We start from the raw sequence: 21,659 nt of genomic DNA on the forward strand, positions 1-21,659 counted from the left end.
CCCACCACCTAAGCGTAGAGTTAGAAAGGATTATATGATATTGCTCCCTCCATACATTTACTGACACCTACTCTAGCTTAGCTTTACACATTGAAACCAGTGGGGGCATCACTTTTCCTGTAAAACTAGTCCACAGCATTATGGCTTGCTGTAGGATCTTCCTGATGTTCAATCTTTTTTCTCTCTTTAGTCTTTTTTGACCATCATGATTAACTGAATTGCTATACACAGAAAGTCATATAGAAAGGAAAAGTCCAACCCAGAAAAGCATGCAAGTTTGGATAGCTGCATGAGCACAAATTTGACACTAGAAGCCTCCATGAAAGAGAAAGTATGTTCTGAGAGTACGAAGTGGTCTCTCCAGCTGTGTAACTGGGGAGTGCTGTTGCACACTACACATATATACACATAGCTTTTCTCTTTCAAAGTTCAGGACAAAAATGCAGGCACAGTAGCAATTCATAATTTCTATCTTCCTGAGATAACAAAATCTTCTGTTAATGTTAAGCTTTTCACACAAACATAAATCCTGGCTGCAGTATAAACAGCAGCAACCACATATAATGGTAACCACAATACAACCAGCACTGACCTTCACACATTCAGTTTCATTAAAGGGTGGGCAGCCGACTGGAGATGCAACTAAAACTGGTCCTACTGCTGTGTTAGTGCATTCATATCTGATGCAGTTTGAAATCCAAATACTACCAGGCTGTTTAAAAATTGTAAAACAAAATCATTACTAACAGCTTAGCAAAATCAATATTACAAATATTCATTACACAATTCTGATTAACACAATCTCATCTCCATCAGTGGTAGTGTTAATAACAGAATATGCACCTAGATGCAGTTTTTTAAGAACAGCTCAACAAACAGAAACGTAAGTTCTAAAATAGCCAGCTTGACTACAATTCTTGGATATATCAACTAATTCAAGCTTTGTGGACATTGATGTGATCAACTCTCTGATAAATTAACGTGTAAATGCAGAACTGCTCTTAGTATTTGGCCAAACAAAGCAGTTCTCACTTCTATGTCAGTGTGTGCAGACCATTTAACTAAGGTTTGGTTTGCTTCTGGATATTTTTGAAGGAATAAAAGATTCATAAGCTTACCTTAAAATTGGAAACTGTGCCATTGCTGAAAGTGTGGAGGCAAGACAAATTCTTACAGCTACCACAACAAGTTGTTAAATCTTTCGGAGGCTCATAGACTTGGTTCTGCCAAAATCAAATAGGTTAGTACCTTGTATGATACCATTTACACCTTCACACTTAGCTACTGTAATGGGCTGTTTTTTTCAGGTATGTTTTTTAGGGATAGTTTTCAAATAACTATTAAAGCTGCAGAGATTACATTTTCATGTGCTGTATATTCATGAAGATTTACACAATACATTCAACTTTAATTGCAGTAAATGAGAAGAAGTTCCAGCTCAGAGAAAGTGAATTGGTCTTTTTGCCATTTTCAGAATGTACATTTGTCAGCTTACTCAACACTCACTGAAATGTTGGCTTTTCACACATTAGACACTGAATAAATACATAATTAGAAAAAATAATCCATAACTAATCCAGCAGGAACTTTTTCCCTAGTAATATATCACACTTTGTAAATTACAAAGACAAGATTTCATCTGTTGATTTAATAGTCATTTGCATATTTATAAATATCTTTCTTTTCCTCATTTCTCTGGCATAATGTCTGCTAGGAATTTGTACCAATTTGCCCATACTGCAAATAAAGCTATAGAGGGATGGGAAGTGGCAGCATGCTGCTTGTTCTTTAGGGATCATCACTGGACTCTGTATGGAAGCCTGCTGAGCACTGGACCCCAGCACTAGCTGCCTTAAAAACCACAGCTGTATCTTCTCTTTCTACTCTTGCATCCTTCTTTGCTCTCAGTGAGTAAGAATCTGCCCAGACCCTCGACCTGTCTCTGTGTCAGCTTAATGCAAAAATCCTCCCTGCTTTCAACTGTGAGAAACTGAGATCAGCCAGGTCTACTTCTCTTTCAGAGGGGGAATAGGTAATTTATGTGGAGAGTACATCACTCAATGAAACACCCACTCAGTCTAGGACAGTTGTTATACAGGAGCAAAAATTCTATAAAATAAATAGACTGTTTATGTTTGGGAAAAAGCACTAAAAGGAAAGAGATTTTTATAAGCTTTAATTAGAAGTGCGGTGAGACCTATGTAATTCCCTTAAGGGTACTCTCCTCTGTTTCCACAACTGTAATCTACTCCCTAAACACAGAAAAGATAAGTAAAAATGTTACTGAGACCATCAGACTAAAATTCTGAATTTCTTACTGCTTTGCACTTGACAGCACAGTCTATTGAGGAGGTATTTATCTGGTAGTACTTAGTGGAGGCATCAATCACATTTGTACAGTAAGAAACATGGCAAATGCCATCAGGAGCATGTTCCACAATTTTCTGTCCAGGAAGCAGCACACCTCTCTCATTACTCAGGCAAACTTTGTCTCTCACTACAAGAAAACACAAAAGCAGCAAGTTCAGGAAAATCTGCTTAATTTCTGAATAACTGAATTTAAAAAAAGTTTCAAATTGTTAAATGGGAGTGGAAAAGGCTACTGTACCTCTCCAAGAATTCTACGTCAGATTTTCAAACATAAACTGTTACTAAAAATAGTTCTAAAGATCACAACAAACCCAAAGTTAGAGCAAACAGTTACACATGAAATCTTAATAAGTAAATCATAATGTTCTATTAGCAGAACCACGGAAACGACAATGCAGACTGTCATTGTAAAGGGTTAGTGCAACTAATTTTGATCTGAACGTGGAGTGTTTTAGTTTCTTGTTGGAGTCCACACTCCAGCTCGGCAATGTGCAGTCTGCTCTGTTAACACCTTCCAACTTTATTCAAATTCTACCGGTTGTCTGCCTGCCCAGACCACGTGCTGCAGCAATAAACAGCATACAAGGATGGTTTATAATCAATCAAATATTTAGTGAGGGATCCTATTTTTATTGCTTTTCCTTACACTATTCGTGAATTACGTTAGTCAATTTTTTCCTTCTCAGTTGCACGTTTGAAGCACAAGCATCTGATTTATACTTTCTATTCTACCTCAGCACTTGAAAGGACATTTCTTTAAATTATTTTCCTACTTACCACATTTGTATTTAACACAGTTACAGATATTTTCTGTACTGTTCTGAAACTGTTCATCTATCTGAAGTTTCTGCCCCTAAGTGTATAAAAGCAGAAAAAAAAGAGAAGTGAAATTACAGTGTTTGGTAAGCTGCATTTTTTTTTAACAATTTTTCTTTAGGCCTGGACTAGCTGCATCTGTTGCCATTACAAGCCTATTTTAGAATTCATTTTGATAACTCACAGTGATATACAATTTAGATTTAGCAGTGCTGACCAGACAGGAGTTTGTTTACACCACAGAAATGGAATATTGGTGTCAATCCACGAGCTATTTAGGACTGAAAAGCCTATGGCTGGTCAATAGTGAAATGCCATGGCTTGCCTGTGCAAAGAATTCTCCAAACAGATTGGAGCATATTTGTTATTCTGTTTACTTGATGTAAACAGTATCACAGTAGCACAGAAAATATGCAAATTTTAAATTTTGCTTTTTAATTGGTTCTATATGTATGCACACCCTATTCTTTGTTTCCCATTTTTTCATGTATGAGATACTTACTTTGCTTGCAAAGCATTTTCAACTGTACTGATTAAAAATCCTTTAAGCAAACTGAGTGCTGTTATTATTTCCTATTCCTTCCTCTTGTTCCAATTTTGATTTTTTGATTATTCCCATTGCAAGATATTTTCAGGATACAATAACCAAAAATAAACTCACAGCATACACAGTACTTATTGAGAGCTGAACCAAACAAAACTAATAAGCGTTTTCCAAATGTTAAACAAGTCATAGTGAAATAAAAAATTTAAGCTGCCTAGTTTATGGTATAAGTGCATAATATAGGTTAACATATTCACTATAGCAAATAGCATTAACAAAATGCAGATACTTTAAGCATTTAGTTCTGACATTTTAAGAACAAAATTCTATCCACAGTTGTGTGAAAGAAATTCCACTCCATATATACTGCAGAACAGTACTTGGTCCTAAAAAATAAATGAAATGTTAATATTTTGCAGTCCTTCTATTCTGCAAGAAATTTAAACATTATTAAAGCTGATATTACTTATTCTAAGTATTTTAAAAATAAAGAGCATCACATTACATTCTGTTTTTCACTGCAAAACTATTAGTTTATCACACTGATAAATAGTATTATTAATAAATTAATAAAAGAATACTGACAAATAAGATGAGTTCCATACCAGTTTGCACTGAGGCTTGGGGATGGTTTCACATGCACATTCTAAAACAAAACACAGTAACAGAAATAATAGTTTAGGAAGTCATTCTGCCAGCTGCTTAAAACAGAGCATGAGAGAAATCAGAAACTCCACAGTTACGACTCATCACTGAAGAAGCCCTACTGGCTTTTGGAATACTCCCATCTGGGGGGTCCAGAATTATGTTTAGCTTCTACTTCACCCTGACTCTTAATATCAGCTTCCATGACCACCCTTGCCTTTACCTATTCAAACAATTTACAGCATTTAATCACCTGGACTCTACCTGAAGATGTAGAAAAAATGCGAACATTGTAGCCCTTAGTCCCTTTGTGGTGATGACAATCTTTATAATCAATAGAAAGCAATGGAGAATTGTGGTTAAGGCACCACAGAGAGCTGTGTGATATGCTACCATCTTAGCTCACAGATTCCTGACCTGTGAACCTCTGGTTGTTTTGTTTTGTTTAAAGTCATGAATAGTTTACTAATCCTTAATTTTTAATTATGAGAGGACTGCCACAGGCTAATTCTGCAGCATATCACCCTTGGGAAGGAAGAAAAACAAAAGAGGTAGATTAAGACCATGAGTATCACGAGATCACTTCTTATTCCATCATCTATTCATGAGCAGGTCATTATGGTAGAGAAGCCCAACCTTGTCTCATACATGCAGCAAAATCACCATTTGCACAGCTTAGGGTCCGTGCCTTTAGTAATTTTTCTGACCTAAAACCAAAGGGTCAAAGTTATTGGCAGTGTTTTATTGTCTAAAGCAACTAAAATGAAAATCTGTCATTTTACCACACGTCCGAAATGGGCAGCACTTCTCTGGGCTCCATACCTCCACCAACGACATGCCCAACATGCACTTGAATTCAGGACAACGATGTATTTCACAAACTAAAATTAAGGAAACGAAGCTTCAGTCAGCACAATTTTTAAATTATTCTGAGGCACAGAAACACAAATCCAGACTGAATAACTGACTTGTTCATAAAAAATGCCTTTACAGGGCATCTTACTTGAAACTGATCAAAATTTAACTATTAGCCAGTAGATAACAGACATGTGCAGTACAGTACAGTACACTCTAGGCAACAATTTCCAGAACTTGGGGCCTGAAATTATTCATTTGTATCTATGATGCAGATATTCACATGATGTTTCAGGCACATGAAGTTTTAAAATGAAAGAGCACATGTTTTGTACTGCAGATGAGAACTTGCTTATATGCATAACTATAACTTTGTCCCTAATCCACTGTTTCTCACACTGAACATCTACGCTACAAAGTTTTACGCATTCTCTGTTACTTAAAATACCAAGATCAAGTGAAACTTACTACACTGGTATGTAGGGCAACATCTCTCTGTAGTGTTGCCATCCACCATAAGCACTTCTCCTTCTTCACACTTGGGAATTTCATCAGAGCAAGCCCCACATGCTGAAGAAAACAATTATTTCAATCTAAAACACAGGAAGAGGTTTTACCGCTGCATAGGAAACACATGCCCAAAGGATTCCCACAGGCACATGAAAGACAGCAGAAGTATTCTGCAGAGCTGACAGAAACGTTAATTTTCAGTGCAACTTGCCTTTTCTTTGTCCCCTACCCTGCTATAAAGAATGAAGATATTAACTGTGAGTCAGAACAGGAACAAACATTCTCCATTTCTTTTGTTATGACACATTTTGCATTTTTTCTCTCCCGTTGAATCATTCTGGTTTTTTTCATGCATGCTCCTTTGGACTGGACTTGAGCATCTTGGATGCCCAGTAAAGGGCATTTCCTTTGATTCCAGTGCTATCCTCTCACTTGAACACATAACAAAAGAACAAGAAGGACATGCTAGTATTGTCAGTCAAAAGACTTCTGATGCCTAAAAAGAGACAGAAGAATACCGTGCTGATAAAGCGAAGAGCCAAATGCAGCACATGGCATTCATCTTCCAGACTGACTCCCAGAACACTGTTAAGAACAGCAGCGTATTTCAAGTTTTAATTTAAGGTATGAATATTTTGCACACGAAAGAGCAAATCAAGAAGATTGCGATTCACTGATATCGTTGTGCAAAAATAGAGTCCATTTCAGGGACATATATAGGGCATAATGTTATAAATTAATTAGTGTGCAGAAAATAACCATGTGGTAACAAAAGGAACTCCTACGTTAATGTCAAGAGCAGAATTTTATTACTGAATTAACTCATTAAGGGCCAAAGCTCAAGAAAACTGAACAAAATTGCCTAACACTCTCATTTATGACGTACTATAAGAAAGATGGGCCATGGCTAATACCACAGAATATGGGAGCAAGAGCATATATAACCTTATTCATGCAGCCAACCCCACACTGTACATGAACACCCTCTCAACAGCCCTCAACTCTCTCATCCAAGGTCTCCACCAGCGGTTGATTACATGACCCAAGAGTATAGTTCATTCACTCAAAGTCATTGTGTGACTCTTGACGGTTGCTGCCACTTTCGGTGCTTTGGGAACTTCATGCCAATTTTACTACTGCTTCTGAGCCTTATTAAGTTGGGAGAGCTGGACACAAGAAGCCTTAAATGGTAAGCTACTAGTGCACACCTTATTATGTGAAAACACTAATAGTCTCAACTAGTCAGGGCACCATACCACAAATATAGGATATACAGCAGGTACTCTCCACCCGTGCAGCAATTAGTGTTTGATCCTCTTGACAGGTTGGAATCTGCTCCATTGGTTCACATTTTGCTGGATCACATTCTGAAATAAGCACAAGACATTTATTTCTTACATCACTCTTTAGACAAAGTATAACATTGCTCCTTCCTTATGCTAAATCCCTAAGTAATGGCTGTGCAAAGTAGAGAAATACTACAAGGCATCTCATAAAAGCTTTTCCTCCGTATCACAAGAGAGCAAAGATACATTCTTGCCTGATCTCGGAGCACAAGGCTCCTTTACTACTGTATCTGCACAAAATGAGGTGCAATCCAACCCTGAGTTTTCAGATGAAAGAAAATTTTGTAAATGGTCATATTAACATTGATGTTTACCCTGCTATCTTTCTGCTCTAAAGTTGAGCCATTTAGTTTCCCTGAACATCTTTTACACAGTGAATCCTTCTACCTTTTTATGAAACATACCACAAGTGTAGTTGGGACAACAGGAATCTTCACTGTAGTAGGCGACCAGCTTTTCCAAGCCCTCACACTCAGGGATTAGGGGTTCACAAAGGCTGCGATTGCAAACTATTACAAAAAGGGAAAGGAAAAAAAAGGAGAGAGATATAAAGAATTTCTAAACTATTTCAGGCATTTCCAAGTCAAGGAGAAAAGTGTCAAGTAGTATTTGTAGTTTAATATCCCAAATCTCCAAACAACAATATGTATACAAAAAAACACAACAAATTGTCAAAAACCCCTGAGACTATGTAGTGTCCAGAAGTGTCCAGAACTCACCAGGATCTTCACAAATTTTATCAAAAGATAATCTAGAGTCCTGGTGAAAATTCTCCTTAAAAAGTATATTTCCTGTGGAAAGTTCACTGCAATAATGTGGTTCCAAGTGCTCAAAACATGACTACTGCTTGCAACCTTCTTTTTTGAATATAGAGCTTTTTTTTCTTAATCTAAGTAAGGATATAGAAAGCTTTTTTGTGCTTTCTGCACAATCTATATATTCAAAACAAGATCACTTCCATTTACTCTAAAAATAGAATGTGTAAATGCATAGCAGGAAAGCAAACAACAGGGAAAGGATATCTGCACAGTCCCGTGGGCGCAGTTCATATTTATGGAAGGATGCTCACCGCAGATCTTCTGAGGACAGCACGTCTCATCACCAGGAACAGGCACGGCCACTTCTGCAAATCGCTGACAGCCCAAATAGGGGCTATCTGAGCAGTTGTACTCCACTGGAATAATGGTCTCACTGGCAGCACATTTTTGCATGCAGCATCCACTCAAAGAAGTTTTCCAGATCTCACCCACTCCGTGAGGTGCTCCTGAGCTGTCTGTACAAGCTAGATTAGGGCAACAGAAGACGGAAATAAAACAAATTTTCACCATCTTTTTCTCCCATACCACATGGGGAATTACAAATGATAAAGTCTCAGTTTTTAAAATCATTGCCTACTCCTAAAAATCAGCCTCAGACAACCCATACCCTCCTTGGGATCATGATCCTCCTTTTCATTTCATGCCCCCACTGCAAGACCAATAACTTAAAATCTCAATCCAATCTTTTGTTTTTGAAACAATGCTTGTGAAAGAAGTTGCCTTCTCACTTCACACATGGCAAAACCATTATTAATTTATGGTGATTTATGTGATCTGATTTATAATAAATGCATCTTTTGTGTTATTATTGTTCAGTACTGGTACACAATTGGGTGTGAATAGGAAAAACTGTAATGCCAACAGCAAGAATGGAGGAAATTCAAACATAATTGTTCAGAATGTGTAATTGTTACCAAAACACTTTGAAATTCATCTTCCAGCTGACAAAAGTTAGCAAAACAGTATGTCACAAAGACATTCCTTCTTGCTCACTTGTACTGTTAATGTGTACTGGGCCTGCAGAGTCTTTAGTTGAATGACAGATGCAGAACCCACACAGCACTAACCCAGAAATGGACTTAACAGTAATTAAGAAACTGACCATCCACATGAAGAGAGTAAAGAAGAACATATCAAAGCATACCACATTTTTCTTCAGGAATACATAGAGCCGTGTGAGCTCGGTGAAGGATGGTGCCCCCAGCACACACACAACCTTCTGTCAACACTGAGCAAGAGTCGGAGTCCAGGGAAGCCACCTCGCTGTCCTGACAACTCTTTGGAACGGCACAGGCAGCTATGCAGGCTTGATAGGAGAAGTTTTCTGAACAGAGAAAGGCTGGGAAACAAATAAACACATCAATCATTCTGAAGTTGCAATCAGATGAAGATGCACCACCCAAACAAAGGCATAAACCTTTTTGTGCTTGCCAACTTAATGATCTACAAACTTAAAACACACACACAGACTGATTACTTTCTACCTGAAAAATTCACAAAGAATTGCACAGAGGAAATTTCATAAACATTTCCTCTTCTCTTCCTCCCATAGCAACATTCTCACCAGGTTTCAGTTTGCTTTTTGGCAGGAGAGAAATCAAACTATGCAACGGGATTCACAAGTTAATTCAACTTTGAGAAACATCTACAAATACTATACTGATTAACAATACAGTGTTTTGAAACATTTGGAATATTTTGCTGTGGATAAAGAAAATACATTAATTACAGAAGAGTACTGTCAAATACTAAATGATCTATATACAGGCTAAATCAGTATTGTTTTACCTAGAATAATTAAAAACGGGATGAATGAGAAAATTCACGTTTAGATTTTAAAGATCAATTGGGAGAGGAAGCTGACGTTATTCAGTTCCTTGCTTCTAAGAACAACATACTGACCCATAAGAAACAGCTATTATAATCCTATAATCAAAGGAGTTTGCACTTTTAAAGTCACCATTCACAGAATGTCAAGGCTTGGTGACCAGAAGACATAGAAGTGACTTCATGGTTTTTGCTTTTTGGGCATACACCGCCAGAGGTCACTGCAGTATAAAAATAAGAGCACTATGTCCCTTTAGGATGGATTATATATGTAACTGTATTTACAGATATATTTTGTGAACTGTCTTTTTCAACAGTTTTTAGTAAAATACATATAAATAGAAGAAAACAAATATAAAGAGAGCTAACTGGTTTTGAATGTTAAATTCCATGACTGTTGATTTTATTTGGCAGCACAGTAGCACATGCCTGCATGAAGCTTGCACTCTTGTTCTCTAACCAAGAAAACACGCACAACTTCTATGCACAGGGAGTTTTCTTCTTTGGGGGGATCACACTTCATCAATAGGTCATTCACTTCTCAAGCAATGAAACTACAGACTTCTACGTGATCAAATCTAAGGGGATCACTTTTCCAAGGATATCGCTGACAACATGAGGAGATGCAGTAATCTATGTATCTTGTGTTTGCCTTACTGACAACTAGAGGCCCCGTTTGGCCTTACACTTTGGTGTAAGGCAGATGTGTTCAGCCAGAATCCTCCAGCTCTCAGGTTTTACTCCTTACTTTTGTCTAATCTCAAAGGGTCTCATTTCTTAATCCTTCCTCCACATGAAGGCACAGGTTTCTGGAGCACCACTTTGCACATGGGGCCAATCTGAAGTATCACAGAATTTTCCTTCCATGGCTTTCTCCTCCCCACAACCAACTCTGCTGTGCTCTGGCTTTGCCAGGGGAAAGTGGCTAAAAAAAATAACCACCATATTGCAATGAGATGATCTGACTTGCGCAATATAGTGCATGACAAGCTAGATGTAGAATACTGAACAAATTACTTTATCTTACCATTTGTGCAATGACTACAGAGAGACTGATTTTTTGCATATGCTTTGAACTGCATGATACAAACTGGTGAGAATTCATTGTCTCAATAATCACTTTCAAGGTATTCAGGGATTTCTTAAGCACTGATATTCTCACCTTAACAGCAAAGAAAACTTTGTCTCCCTGAATGCTAAAGTTACGTGTACATGCAGAATACTCACGGCAGTAATCAGAGCTTCTCCATTCTATACAAATATTAAATTTGTTGCACATTGCCACGTAGGCAGCTAGAGCGATGCATGGATTTTGGATGTACTCTGTGTCTTTAACCCATATATCACAGAATAGCTCAGGTGGAACCTAACGAAGTAAAAAAATATATATATTGCATTTTCTTAGAAACCCTGCTACACTGGAAATAAATTAACCTTGGAAATAAATTAACCTTGTCTTATAGTTGTATCGCTAGAAATAAGGAAGTCACAAGTACTTGTTTTTCAGTAAGCAAGAGGTTATCAGCCTTCATTAGTGTATGAAGAGAGTTTATTCTCTACTGGCAATCTATTGCCTCTGGGATGCTGATAACTTACTGAATACTTGTAAATTCAGTATTACTGAATACTTTAAGTCATGTGGGAATCCATCTTCCCATATGAATTAAAATCTAAAATTATACTGTTTTACTTTTTTGACATCATATTGACTCAAATGAATTATCTGGACCTACTTTACAAATTAAACAGTATTGTCAAAGCTAACACAAAGCTACACTACTATTTTTTGAAAGTGTTAGCTGCATATTGCCACTGTCATATCAAACTGCTGCACTCTTCAACTATTTTTTAGCCTGAAACTGCAAAAAAAAAAAAAAAAAAAGTATATGCGTCATTCTTTAGATGTGGTTATACGTAGCTACACGTTAATGCAAGTATCAAATATACAAAATTATATCAAGCTGTATCTCTTCCAAAATACGAGTTTCTAAAATACTTAACATACGTAAGGATGACAGCTGCTGAAGGTCTGGTTCACTACAAGGCTTAAGCACTCTGAGCAGTCCATGACTGAACAATTAGTTTCCTGATGCCTGTCTTCTCCAACATACTTTAATGTATCTGGCACTTGCCAGCTGTCTATAAAAGTTGATGGTGCATTACTTTTGCTTAAAACTGTCCTGTTGGGTAGCATCAGGTCATTTTCCAAACTTCCATCACAAAAACCTAAATAATACCAGAAGGAAAGAAAAAAAAAAAAGTAAACATTGTGCAATATATTTGTATGTCTGTTAGCAGTATACTCAAACAAGCAAGTCGGTCCAGTACCTGGCAACTTACACAATATGCCAGGATTGCAATCCACAACAAGTGTGGAAAGTTTCTGGTAGGATAAAAATACACAAAATTTACCCACAAGCAAGTAAAGTGAAAGTAAAAATGCAGTGACGAGGCAAAAAAAAGAGCAAGCACGAAGTTTAAAAGGCAGAATTCTGTCTTGTGAACTGCAGAGGGGTGAAAAGAGATTTATATGTCAAAGAGCTGTTCAGGAAAGCCCAAGAGAGCCCATCTATATCACACAAACTTCACTCTTCAGTTTCATAAGCACTGAATAAACATGTATTTTTAAAAAGGTTATGAAGCACCTTCACATATAACAATGAATGAAAATTGTAAAAGTTAGTGGGAAAGGGTACTTGTGCAAAATGCCAAGATACTTATAGGATACTGACTTCTTCTCTGCTTATGCTTCCAGGCTGAGCTGAGCACCTATTGACTTAACAGATACCATTAAAAAGGGCAGCTTTTGGCACTTTCAGGTACATTGATATTACCCGTCCCCCCCCACACACACAGCTTGAAGGAATCAATCTTTTCTGGACTTGTTTCTAAGAAGCCAGCATCAGATTTCCTTTCTGCTTAAAATAAGGTAGCTGGCAATTTTGAAACTCTTTGGAACATCGGAAATACCGTAACACAAGAAGAGCTATTTTAGTCAAGAAAGAAACACTGAGTATTACATCAAACTCCTCTTTTAGGAGCCAGCAGTCTTCTTCAGAGTAAACCACTGACAAAATGATACAGCAGTAAGCATTCAGAAAGTAACACATTTTTTGAAGCTGTAAATATTGACAACAAATGTTTCTCGTTGAAAATTATGAGTCTGTGCAGCCCGAATAGGAACTGGGTGATGGTTCTGCATGGTTCTGCACGTCTTCACTTCAACCAGTGATTTTAAGGAGATGTCCATGATCCCACAGCACTCCCATTCCCACTTTACTTCTTCAGCTGCCATTTGTTTGCCTCCCAGTGTAAAAGACACTGCTCTTTCCGACACAGGTCCCTCCAGACAATACTTGCTGCTACAAAACAGCAGTGGTGTCTTCAAGTCCTCATGTGCATGAAGATAGGAAACCAGGACATATCAATACCACCATATGGCACAAAGTCATCTGAGATAGCTCAAATAACATGTAGACTAACAAAGAAAGTACAGGAGTCCTGAGCTATCTAGAAAACGTAGCTTGCTTAGAGCTGGCTCTAGCAAAACCCACTGGACAGCACCAGGCAGGCAGTTTTTTGCAGAGAAGCTCAATCAAGGATGAATGCCAAAAAATACAGTGTATTCTCTGCAGAAGGTAGACCTGGAACATCGACTGCAAAAGATGACACAAATGCGTTGTCAACTTCCTAACTGAACTGGCCATATGAACCAGGAATATAATGTTCCCTATTTTCCCTATCACAGTAATCAGACTAGTAAAGACAGAAGAGATTTTTAGAGTAAATTGGATCAGACTTAGTGAAAAATATTACTTTTATTGTCTTGCTTCTCTTTGATCTATGTGCAATAACAATTAGCTCTACAGAATAAAAATGGTAATGAGACAGAAGCTTAGGGCAAATTACAGGTAACAATCCAGTTTCAATGTGCCAGTAAATATTATCTCCTCCTTTCCTAGAAACATGTAGAAACTGATGGCAGGACTTGAAACTTGACTGAGCTATCACTGGTATTTGATACTGAGCTACAGATATTTGCCCTTTCTGAAACTGGCAAGATATCCACTGTAATTACGAACTCTATAACCCTGCTTTCCATCTCCAATTTACAACAGATAAATTTACAGATTCAGGTATCTGAGTAGGGATTTACTTCAACACATTTATGCTTGCAAAAGCTATAGCACCAACAGTTTACCCAAGGTTATGATTTTTGGAGAGAAAGAAACTATGTGGAACTATTGTATGGACCTAACACTGAACTCAACATAATGGTCACTTATCCCATTGCTTTAAATAAATTCCCCTCTGAACTATTCCTTCTTCCAAAAGATCAACTCAGATTGGTTCTATGAAGTGAAGAATTACTGCTCCTGTGAATTCTGACCTTTAGGAACTGAAAATAGCACATATCATTTCCTATCAGCTGGATACCAACACTAAATCTATAAATGAACTTATTTGTCACTATGGATTTATGCCTGACTTATTTATTTGGGTATGGTTACAGCAGTCATGCCTGTGATACAAACAGGCTACAGTCAGAAGCAAAACTGCAAGAAACAAGTGATTACATGGGTTGACACCAATAAGCATTTCAATAATGAACAAAATTAACAGTAATTCTACATTGGCAATATCTTAATCTTTGCAATCATCTGCAAGAACTCTTTTAGGCAAGATCCTGCAGAAAAACAGCTTACATAAACTAGAAAAATGTGCCTAGAGCTACTCTCTAGCAAGGCATCTGCATATCTTTATTTCTTGCACTACTCAATACTTACCACACAGTCCCAAAGCTTTTGGTTCTCTGGTCCTATTAAACTCTATAATCATCACACCTGTGTTGTGAAACCACTGAATTCTGATATTTGTTGGGGTCTCAATTGCATACTTGAAGCCCGAATCCTTGATTTTATATCCATATTTTCTAATAGTAGGCCAAGCAATTCTTGAATTTACTGTGATCTAAAACACAAACAGATAAACAAAAGTTTAAATGTCAGAAATAAAATGCTATCGGTAGAAGAAAGAAGGCTTGATTCTCAACAGCTTAGGAACCTAACTCAATTAATTTCAACAGAAGTCAGGCCCAGATCTACACAGGCACTGTAGGTAGGCACTAAAGAGACTAGCAATGAGTTAGTGCCCCCTGCAACTTAGCTCGTGCCTTTTCAAATATATAAGCAGCTTGTTAAATATCAGTACTCTAACAATGAACTATATTACTATTGTATCTTAATCTAATCTGCATTATCCAAACAAGGTGGTAGTTTCTGATTACAGAAGGATTAAGATACTATCTAAAAAGCAGAGGAAAACAAAACCGCAAAATACCTACTTTTCTGCTTAAACGATCAATAGTAATTTGGTTTGATATATAAGTTAAATGCAACATCGCCAGACACAAGGAAGTTGAACCTGATTTACTCTGTGGAGAAAACAAAAATATAAAAACCACAGTTAAGATATGTAAAAGTTATACATCAGCTGTGTACTGTTTCTAAGTAATGGGACATAAAGGATTTTTCTTTTTGTATTTTTTAAGAAGAAAATTGTTGCTATTGTAGTTTATATAAAAAATGCATCCATGCTCTCGTCTCTCAGCTGTGATGGTAAATCTGGACTACAATGTTCATCTGCATAGCATTCCTTCCAAATTATACAAATAAACATTATCATCTTCCAGTGTTCATGGACATTCTCGAAATTACAACAGATATAATAGATTTCATAAAAAGAACAAGAAAATATAGCAGTTTGGACACTGAAAAAAATAACAAAACATACTAAAAGTGGACAAAAACTAGACTGGGAATGATAAATACACACGATATATAAACTGTACAGAAGTAAAGGATCAGAAATACATGCTGAACCAAACAGATTCCAAAGCATTTAATACAACAACAACAAAAAGAAACAATGTGAAAGCCATAAGGAGATCTCCTTTTTCACAGCAATTGCACTGAGCTTCTGGAACTAACCTCCACAAAGTAATACTGAAGTTAAAACTTTATGTTGAACATTTGTATATACTTCAAGATTACTCAGCTTTCATAATAAAGACTGGTGTAAAAAGGAGCTTTTTAAAGGCTCACAAACACTTACTCTTCATGATGTAAATACAATTTCTACACTAGCCATCAGGCAGGATATTCCATAAGGGCTTTCTTTAGGGCTTCTCTCTTCCCTCTCTGAAACACCATACATTTGCCCATATCAGAGATTTGCAATGACAAGGTGGTGTAATTTAGTCTGATATTGTTATGTCCTCTTATGCCTCTTAAGCTTTGTGTTTCCAGTCCAAATGTCTCCATATGAAAATATAAAACTATGCACTGAAATACACTACTAGGCTGAGCTAGCCTGCATTCCTCCTTCATTTGAAAAACACATCTAGGGTGGAATGAAACTCGAGAAGGAATTCAGGTGTTACTTCTCACTCTGAAAGATATTCCCCAATGACATGCAAAGCGGTAATGCCTCTTCTAAGAATTCTGATGAATTCTACATACCTTTGGTGCAGCAAAATCAAGTTGCCTATCTATTAGAAGGATAAAAAAATTGGCATTTGCTTTATGGCAGTACATGATGCCATTTGCAGAAGTGACTGATGTACATATGACCATTTAATCTCTTACCATCTTGTCTATTTTACCTATATAATGAGATAATACTATTTTACCTCCCTCCTATCTTCCAGCTCTGTCAAAAGGAATCATGCATTTTCAGCCAGATGACAAAGTGCTGTGCAAGTGTAATCCATAGATGTTGCATACAAGTGAACAATTCGTCACTATTACGTAGTAATACCATGCTCTATTTATTTCGAATTACATGAATCAGAGGCATATGTATGTAACTCATTTCTAACATCCATCTTATTAGCAGTACTAAGCACCATTTATTAACCTAATAATTCATAAATGTTGGTTACCGTTCTGCAGTCAAGGACATGGATGGCTATAGTTTCATCTTGAGTCTGACTAACAATGTAGGAGGCTTCTTTGAATAAAGCCAAATGATTTCCATCGTAGGTTACAAAGCTCATATCAGAGAAAAATGTACAACGACCTAAATAAAAATAAGAATAGAATAAATGCATTTTTATTTCTATGTCATGGTATAGAAAAGCATCCAATCTTGGCCTCCTTACAAATCCACCAAATTGTTATCTCAATTCAAATAAAAAAAAATGCGTAATTAAAACTTACATGCACATTCCCACTTTGGGCAGCATCTGTCACCATTCGTTTGAGCAGCAAACCCCAGAACTCCACAGCTGGGCCGAGTCGTGTTGTAGGGGCAGTTCTGGGACTTATTCACTTGAATGAGGTGTCCGTCCAAGCATATGTGCTTTATGCACTCATCCTCTGAGATTGGCTAAGGCATTTTTAAAAGACGTAGGTTACCATTCTTACCAAACTAATAACACAGCATTTCAGAGGATTTACTCAAAAAAGGAGGTCTGAATTCTTCAGGTACAGAATCACAGAATCAAGCATAGATCACTTTTGATTTCAGGACTACATATATTAAAAAGAAGTCAAGAATAAAAAAGCACGCAGGAGCAAACATAAGTAGGAATAATAATGGGGATCTCTGGGAAGACGTATTTTATCAATGGCTACCAGACAGAAAATTGTCATTGAACAATATGAAGTACCATATTTTACCAAAAAAATATTGTAACAATCACGCTCTGAAACTCTGAAAAACGAGGCCCAAAAGATGCTATATTATAGCAGCTATAAAATTCATTAGGTACAGTAGAAATCATCCAGACTTTCAGATGTAATTAAGAAAATAATATGGTTCCTGTTTGATACCTAAAATCCCTATGGATCAAAACATATGGCTCACAAATAATAGTTTATCAGTGTGTCCAACTGACCTAGCCATATTCAAATCCAGATAACTATTTAGAATATTACTCACTGTACAAGCTTGGAGAGTTGCTGTTTTTCTTGCTGGCATAAAAGTTGATGCTGTGACTCTTGAGATAGCTTCAGCTGTTGCCAATCCATCAGAAAATGTTGTAGTCAATGGATAAAGGGGTTTGGTGGATAAAAAGGGAAATGAGGAAACTGATGGAGCTGTTGTGTCATTTGGATGGTCAGATATCATTAGCGAACTCACAGAAGTCATCCGCACGTCAGATGATATTCCAAGCTTCAAAGCTTGAGTAGCATCACCCAATGACGCAGCTGTAAAAGAAAATGGTTTTGGTTCAGTGGATGAATGTGGACATTACTGACACACTTACTTTAGAAGGAATTTCAATTGTATTTATGAAGTATGGAGGAAAAAAAAAATTCTGCAGAGTTTCTGGGGTAATGGTAATACCTTGTATATGGATGGCTTGGACCTCTGTTGCTAATTCTGGCTCTTTAGATTTTATTGTTTCAGGGGGCATAGACCCTTTTGCTCCTGAAGTAACAGAAAAGGAAGTGGGTTTCACAGAGGTTGTGACGGATTTCCTCACTGTTTCTGCTTTCTCTGAAGTTGCTGATATGGTAGTAAAGTTTTGCCCTGTACTGCTTCTCTTTGAAGAGGCAGAACTTACAGCTGATGAACGGGCTGTAGCTGGCAGCATCGTACTTGTAAGAATCATGGAACTGTAGGTAGTGGTTGAAAGTGGGACTTGCTTAGACGATACAGAAGTTTTCTGTGTAATAGTTTTGCCCCCTAATACGGATGCTGTTGAGATCACAGGCGTTACAAAGGCACCTACTGATGACTCACTAATAGTCTTTTCTGTTGTTTCTGTTAACAAAACAGATGGAAAGGTTGACTTAAGTTCTGGTGAAGCTGTAGCTCTTTCAAATGTTTGACCTGAAACAAGTGATTCACTGACTGAGGGCTGCCAGGTGAATTTCAGACTGGTACCTGCCTTTCGTGTGGAAGATGAAGGAAGTTCTTCCTTCTTAGTTGTTGCTAAAGAGGTTGAAGCTGCAAGCAGTTCTGCTAAGGAAGGGAGAATTCTGGTGCCAACACCCAAGTCAGCTGTTTTTCTAGTCAGGATTGTAGACTGCAAAGCTGAAGAAGTTCTTGATACATACGGCTGTGTGACTGAATCAGTTAAAGGTAATTTCCTTCCAGTTGGTAGAATAACTTGTGTAGGAACTAGTGAGGTAGGTGATAAACTTGAACGAATACCTTCAAGTAGTGAGGTAGTTAATGGGTAGGAGGAAGTCAATGCTACTGGAGTTTCAGTTGTGCTTAAGAGAAGCTGTGGCTGACCAGTGGATTTTGTTAGTGTTTCTGCAGGATACTGGTAAACCGGGGTACTGCTCTGGCTTGTCAAGGAAGGCTGTGAAGTGTGACGAGCAAGTTCCATTGCTGTCTGAGTAGAAGGATGTGGTGTAACCACTAAGGTCTGAGCAGAAACGCGCTCTCCTGACAATGTTAGCCCAGAAGAGGGTTTTACTGAAGAAGGAGTAAAGGATGGCCGAGCTGTAGCTGCTGGAAGTTTTACCGTATCTGTTACATTTTGGACTGCAGGCTTTGCTGCTGTAGAAATTATTTCAGTTTCTACCAGATATTTTGCTGTGGTTGTTACTTCAGGTATCATGTGTGTTAAAGATGATGAAGAAATTGATTTATCTGACAGATAGAGAGAGCTGGAGAAAGTATAAGACTTTGTCACTGGAAGTACAGCAGAAGTGGAGAGAGTTGATCTTTCCTTGGCTGCCATTGCTTTTTTGGTTGTTATAAGCTGACTGCTGAATTCAGAGGATGGAGAGAATGTAGCATAAGTGATATTTAAAATTGCCTTTGCTGGCAATTTGTCACGCGATACTGTTGCTGTTGGACTTGATTGTTGTGATATAGTTGGTACAGTAGTGTAAGCTGGGATGGGGATGATCTTTTCTGTTGAAAAGACAGGTTTTGCTATAGTTGTACTTGGATATGAAGAGGTGACAATTTCCTGTGATGTATGCATGGGACTGAGAGCTGTCAGTGATGCTACTGTCCTGTATGTGGGCAGGGAAGGAAGGGAAGCATTTAAAGACATTAGAGTGTGTGATGATGAAGAAGGGAAAGCAGGTGGCTTTCTAGTAGAGATGCTAGTAATTCTTTCCACTTGTGGTTTATCAGGCTGTGTTGTCAATGGTGTGGTTTCAATTGCACTAAGAGTAAATAGAGATCCAGTGAAGGGTATTCTTTGAAGTGAGTCTTTTTTTGTAGCTACCAAAGGACCTGCAGTCACTTCTTCTGATGAGACAGAAGTTGTTTTTGCTGATGAGGTAACAGCATCTGAATATGCTGCAGTGCTCATCTTCACTGTACTTAAAAGTACAGGTGACTTGTACTCTGCAGATGTTTTCCCAGAAAGCAAAGTTGACTTTGCTGATAATTCATAAGTGGATGTTATTTCGGATGTTACCTCTGCAGGTGAAGGTGTTACCCTTGTAGTCTCAGCTAAAACAGGATGTTTAGTGTATAATGTAGTCAGGAACTCTGTTGTGTTTAGAACTATGTGTGGGGGATATCCAGTAGTTGACACTGTTTCAAATGTTTTTTTTAGTTCACCTAAATATGGAGATACAGGAGTAGAAACAGACACCGCAGGTCTTTTAGTAGCAAGAAGGAGGAATTTTTCAGTTGTAGCTGAACTTGGATGTAACAAATATGGAGGGAAATAGGAACCTGATGAATAGTCCTTATGAGATGTTGTTTCAGGAATTTCCTTTTTAAGCGTTGCAAATGGTAGCACAGTTGTTTTTGATGTTATCTCTTGAGTCTGCAGAGTTGCTGCCTTTGGACTTAGTGATGTAGTCAAAGCTACCCTGGCAGTACCAGTCAAGTGTTGAATCATTTCAAGAGGAGGCTCTGTAATTGCCTTTCCTAATGAAACAGGTAGTGTGGATGTTGGGGAAAACGTAGTCTTCACCCCTTGCTTGGTTACAATAATTGTTGTTTTTGTTGTTTCTGAAGGTATTGGCTCTATGCTCGGCTTCGGCAAAGACAAAGCAGTGACCACAGGAGGAAGAGAAGTTACAGTAACATTAGATACTGTGGTAGAAGACTGTTCTGCACTTATTTTCATTCTTTCTGAAGTTCCTGTTAGATTTACTGGTGATGCATATGAAGACATGCCCAGGGATGATGAGTACTGGGTCAAATTTGTAGTAGTTTTTTCTGTTACTGTCCCAAAAGAACTGGGAGTAAATTTTGTAAACCCGTCTGGTTTTAATTCCATTTCTTTTACAGGAAGTGTCCTTGCAGACACGATTTCTGATGTTTCCATTATTTTAGTTTTCACAGGCAACTCTGTTGTGAGTATCGAGGGTGGTCCAGCAAGAACTGCAGTAGAAATCGGCTTGGTTTCTGATTCTGATACATGTGTAGCAGTTACTGTCTGAGGCTCTGTAGCTCCCAGGGGCTTCACAGAAGCACTACTGGTTGCTTGTATCCTCGTGGACATTTCTGAAGTGACCGTAGATGGAAACAATGGAAAAACATCACTAGGAAAAGACAAGCTTACATTAGATTTTGTTGTCCCAGACACAGCACTTTTCCCAGGTGATGTCATCTCTATTGAACGAGAAGAAACGTTTGACGTTAATGTTATGGTTGAAATCACTCTTTTAGATGTAAGAGCTGAAAATTTTGTTTTCCCTGTAGTTACACCAAGTTGCCATTTTGAAGCAAGTGTTGTTTCCATGTCCTTTTCCTCAGGTACAGGAAATGAAGTTACTGCTTCACTGGACACTGCCAACTTGGAGATCACAGCAGTAGTTGATGTTATGTGTGAAACTGCTGGTGTTCTAATGCTGGACAGCAAAGCTTGACTATCATCTGCAGGTTCAATGCCTGAAATTACACATGAAAAAATGGTAGTCTGTGATTAATAAACTAATTAGAGTTATAAAGGTAATGAAGCTAGAAGGAAATTAACTCATATTGCTGTGATCT

General features: G+C 37.7%; 1 protein-coding gene across 1 annotated transcript in view; it reads right to left on the reverse strand.

Annotated features, from left to right (window-relative positions):
- Window positions 1-21,659, reverse strand: part of OTOG (otogelin) — an 87,832-nt gene that overhangs the window by 5,557 nt on the left and 60,616 nt on the right. The window contains 19 exon segments of the mRNA XM_088533854.1: window positions 593-712; window positions 1,119-1,223; window positions 2,319-2,497; window positions 3,148-3,223; window positions 4,336-4,376; window positions 5,158-5,256; window positions 5,699-5,800; window positions 6,997-7,107; window positions 7,491-7,595; window positions 8,156-8,368; window positions 9,049-9,243; window positions 10,959-11,097; window positions 11,737-11,957; window positions 14,519-14,702; window positions 15,076-15,165; window positions 16,675-16,811; window positions 16,952-17,120; window positions 17,676-17,979; window positions 17,981-21,557. Coding sequence (XP_088389980.1) covers window positions 593-712; window positions 1,119-1,223; window positions 2,319-2,497; window positions 3,148-3,223; window positions 4,336-4,376; window positions 5,158-5,256; window positions 5,699-5,800; window positions 6,997-7,107; window positions 7,491-7,595; window positions 8,156-8,368; window positions 9,049-9,243; window positions 10,959-11,097; window positions 11,737-11,957; window positions 14,519-14,702; window positions 15,076-15,165; window positions 16,675-16,811; window positions 16,952-17,120; window positions 17,676-17,979; window positions 17,981-21,557 — 6,167 coding nt within the window.

The sequence above is a fragment of the Tinamus guttatus genome, unplaced genomic scaffold (assembly GCF_059628265.1).
Source record: "Tinamus guttatus ecotype Peru unplaced genomic scaffold, ASM5962826v1 Tinamus_guttatus_pri_ptg000524l, whole genome shotgun sequence".
Taxonomy (NCBI): domain Eukaryota; kingdom Metazoa; phylum Chordata; class Aves; order Tinamiformes; family Tinamidae; genus Tinamus; species Tinamus guttatus.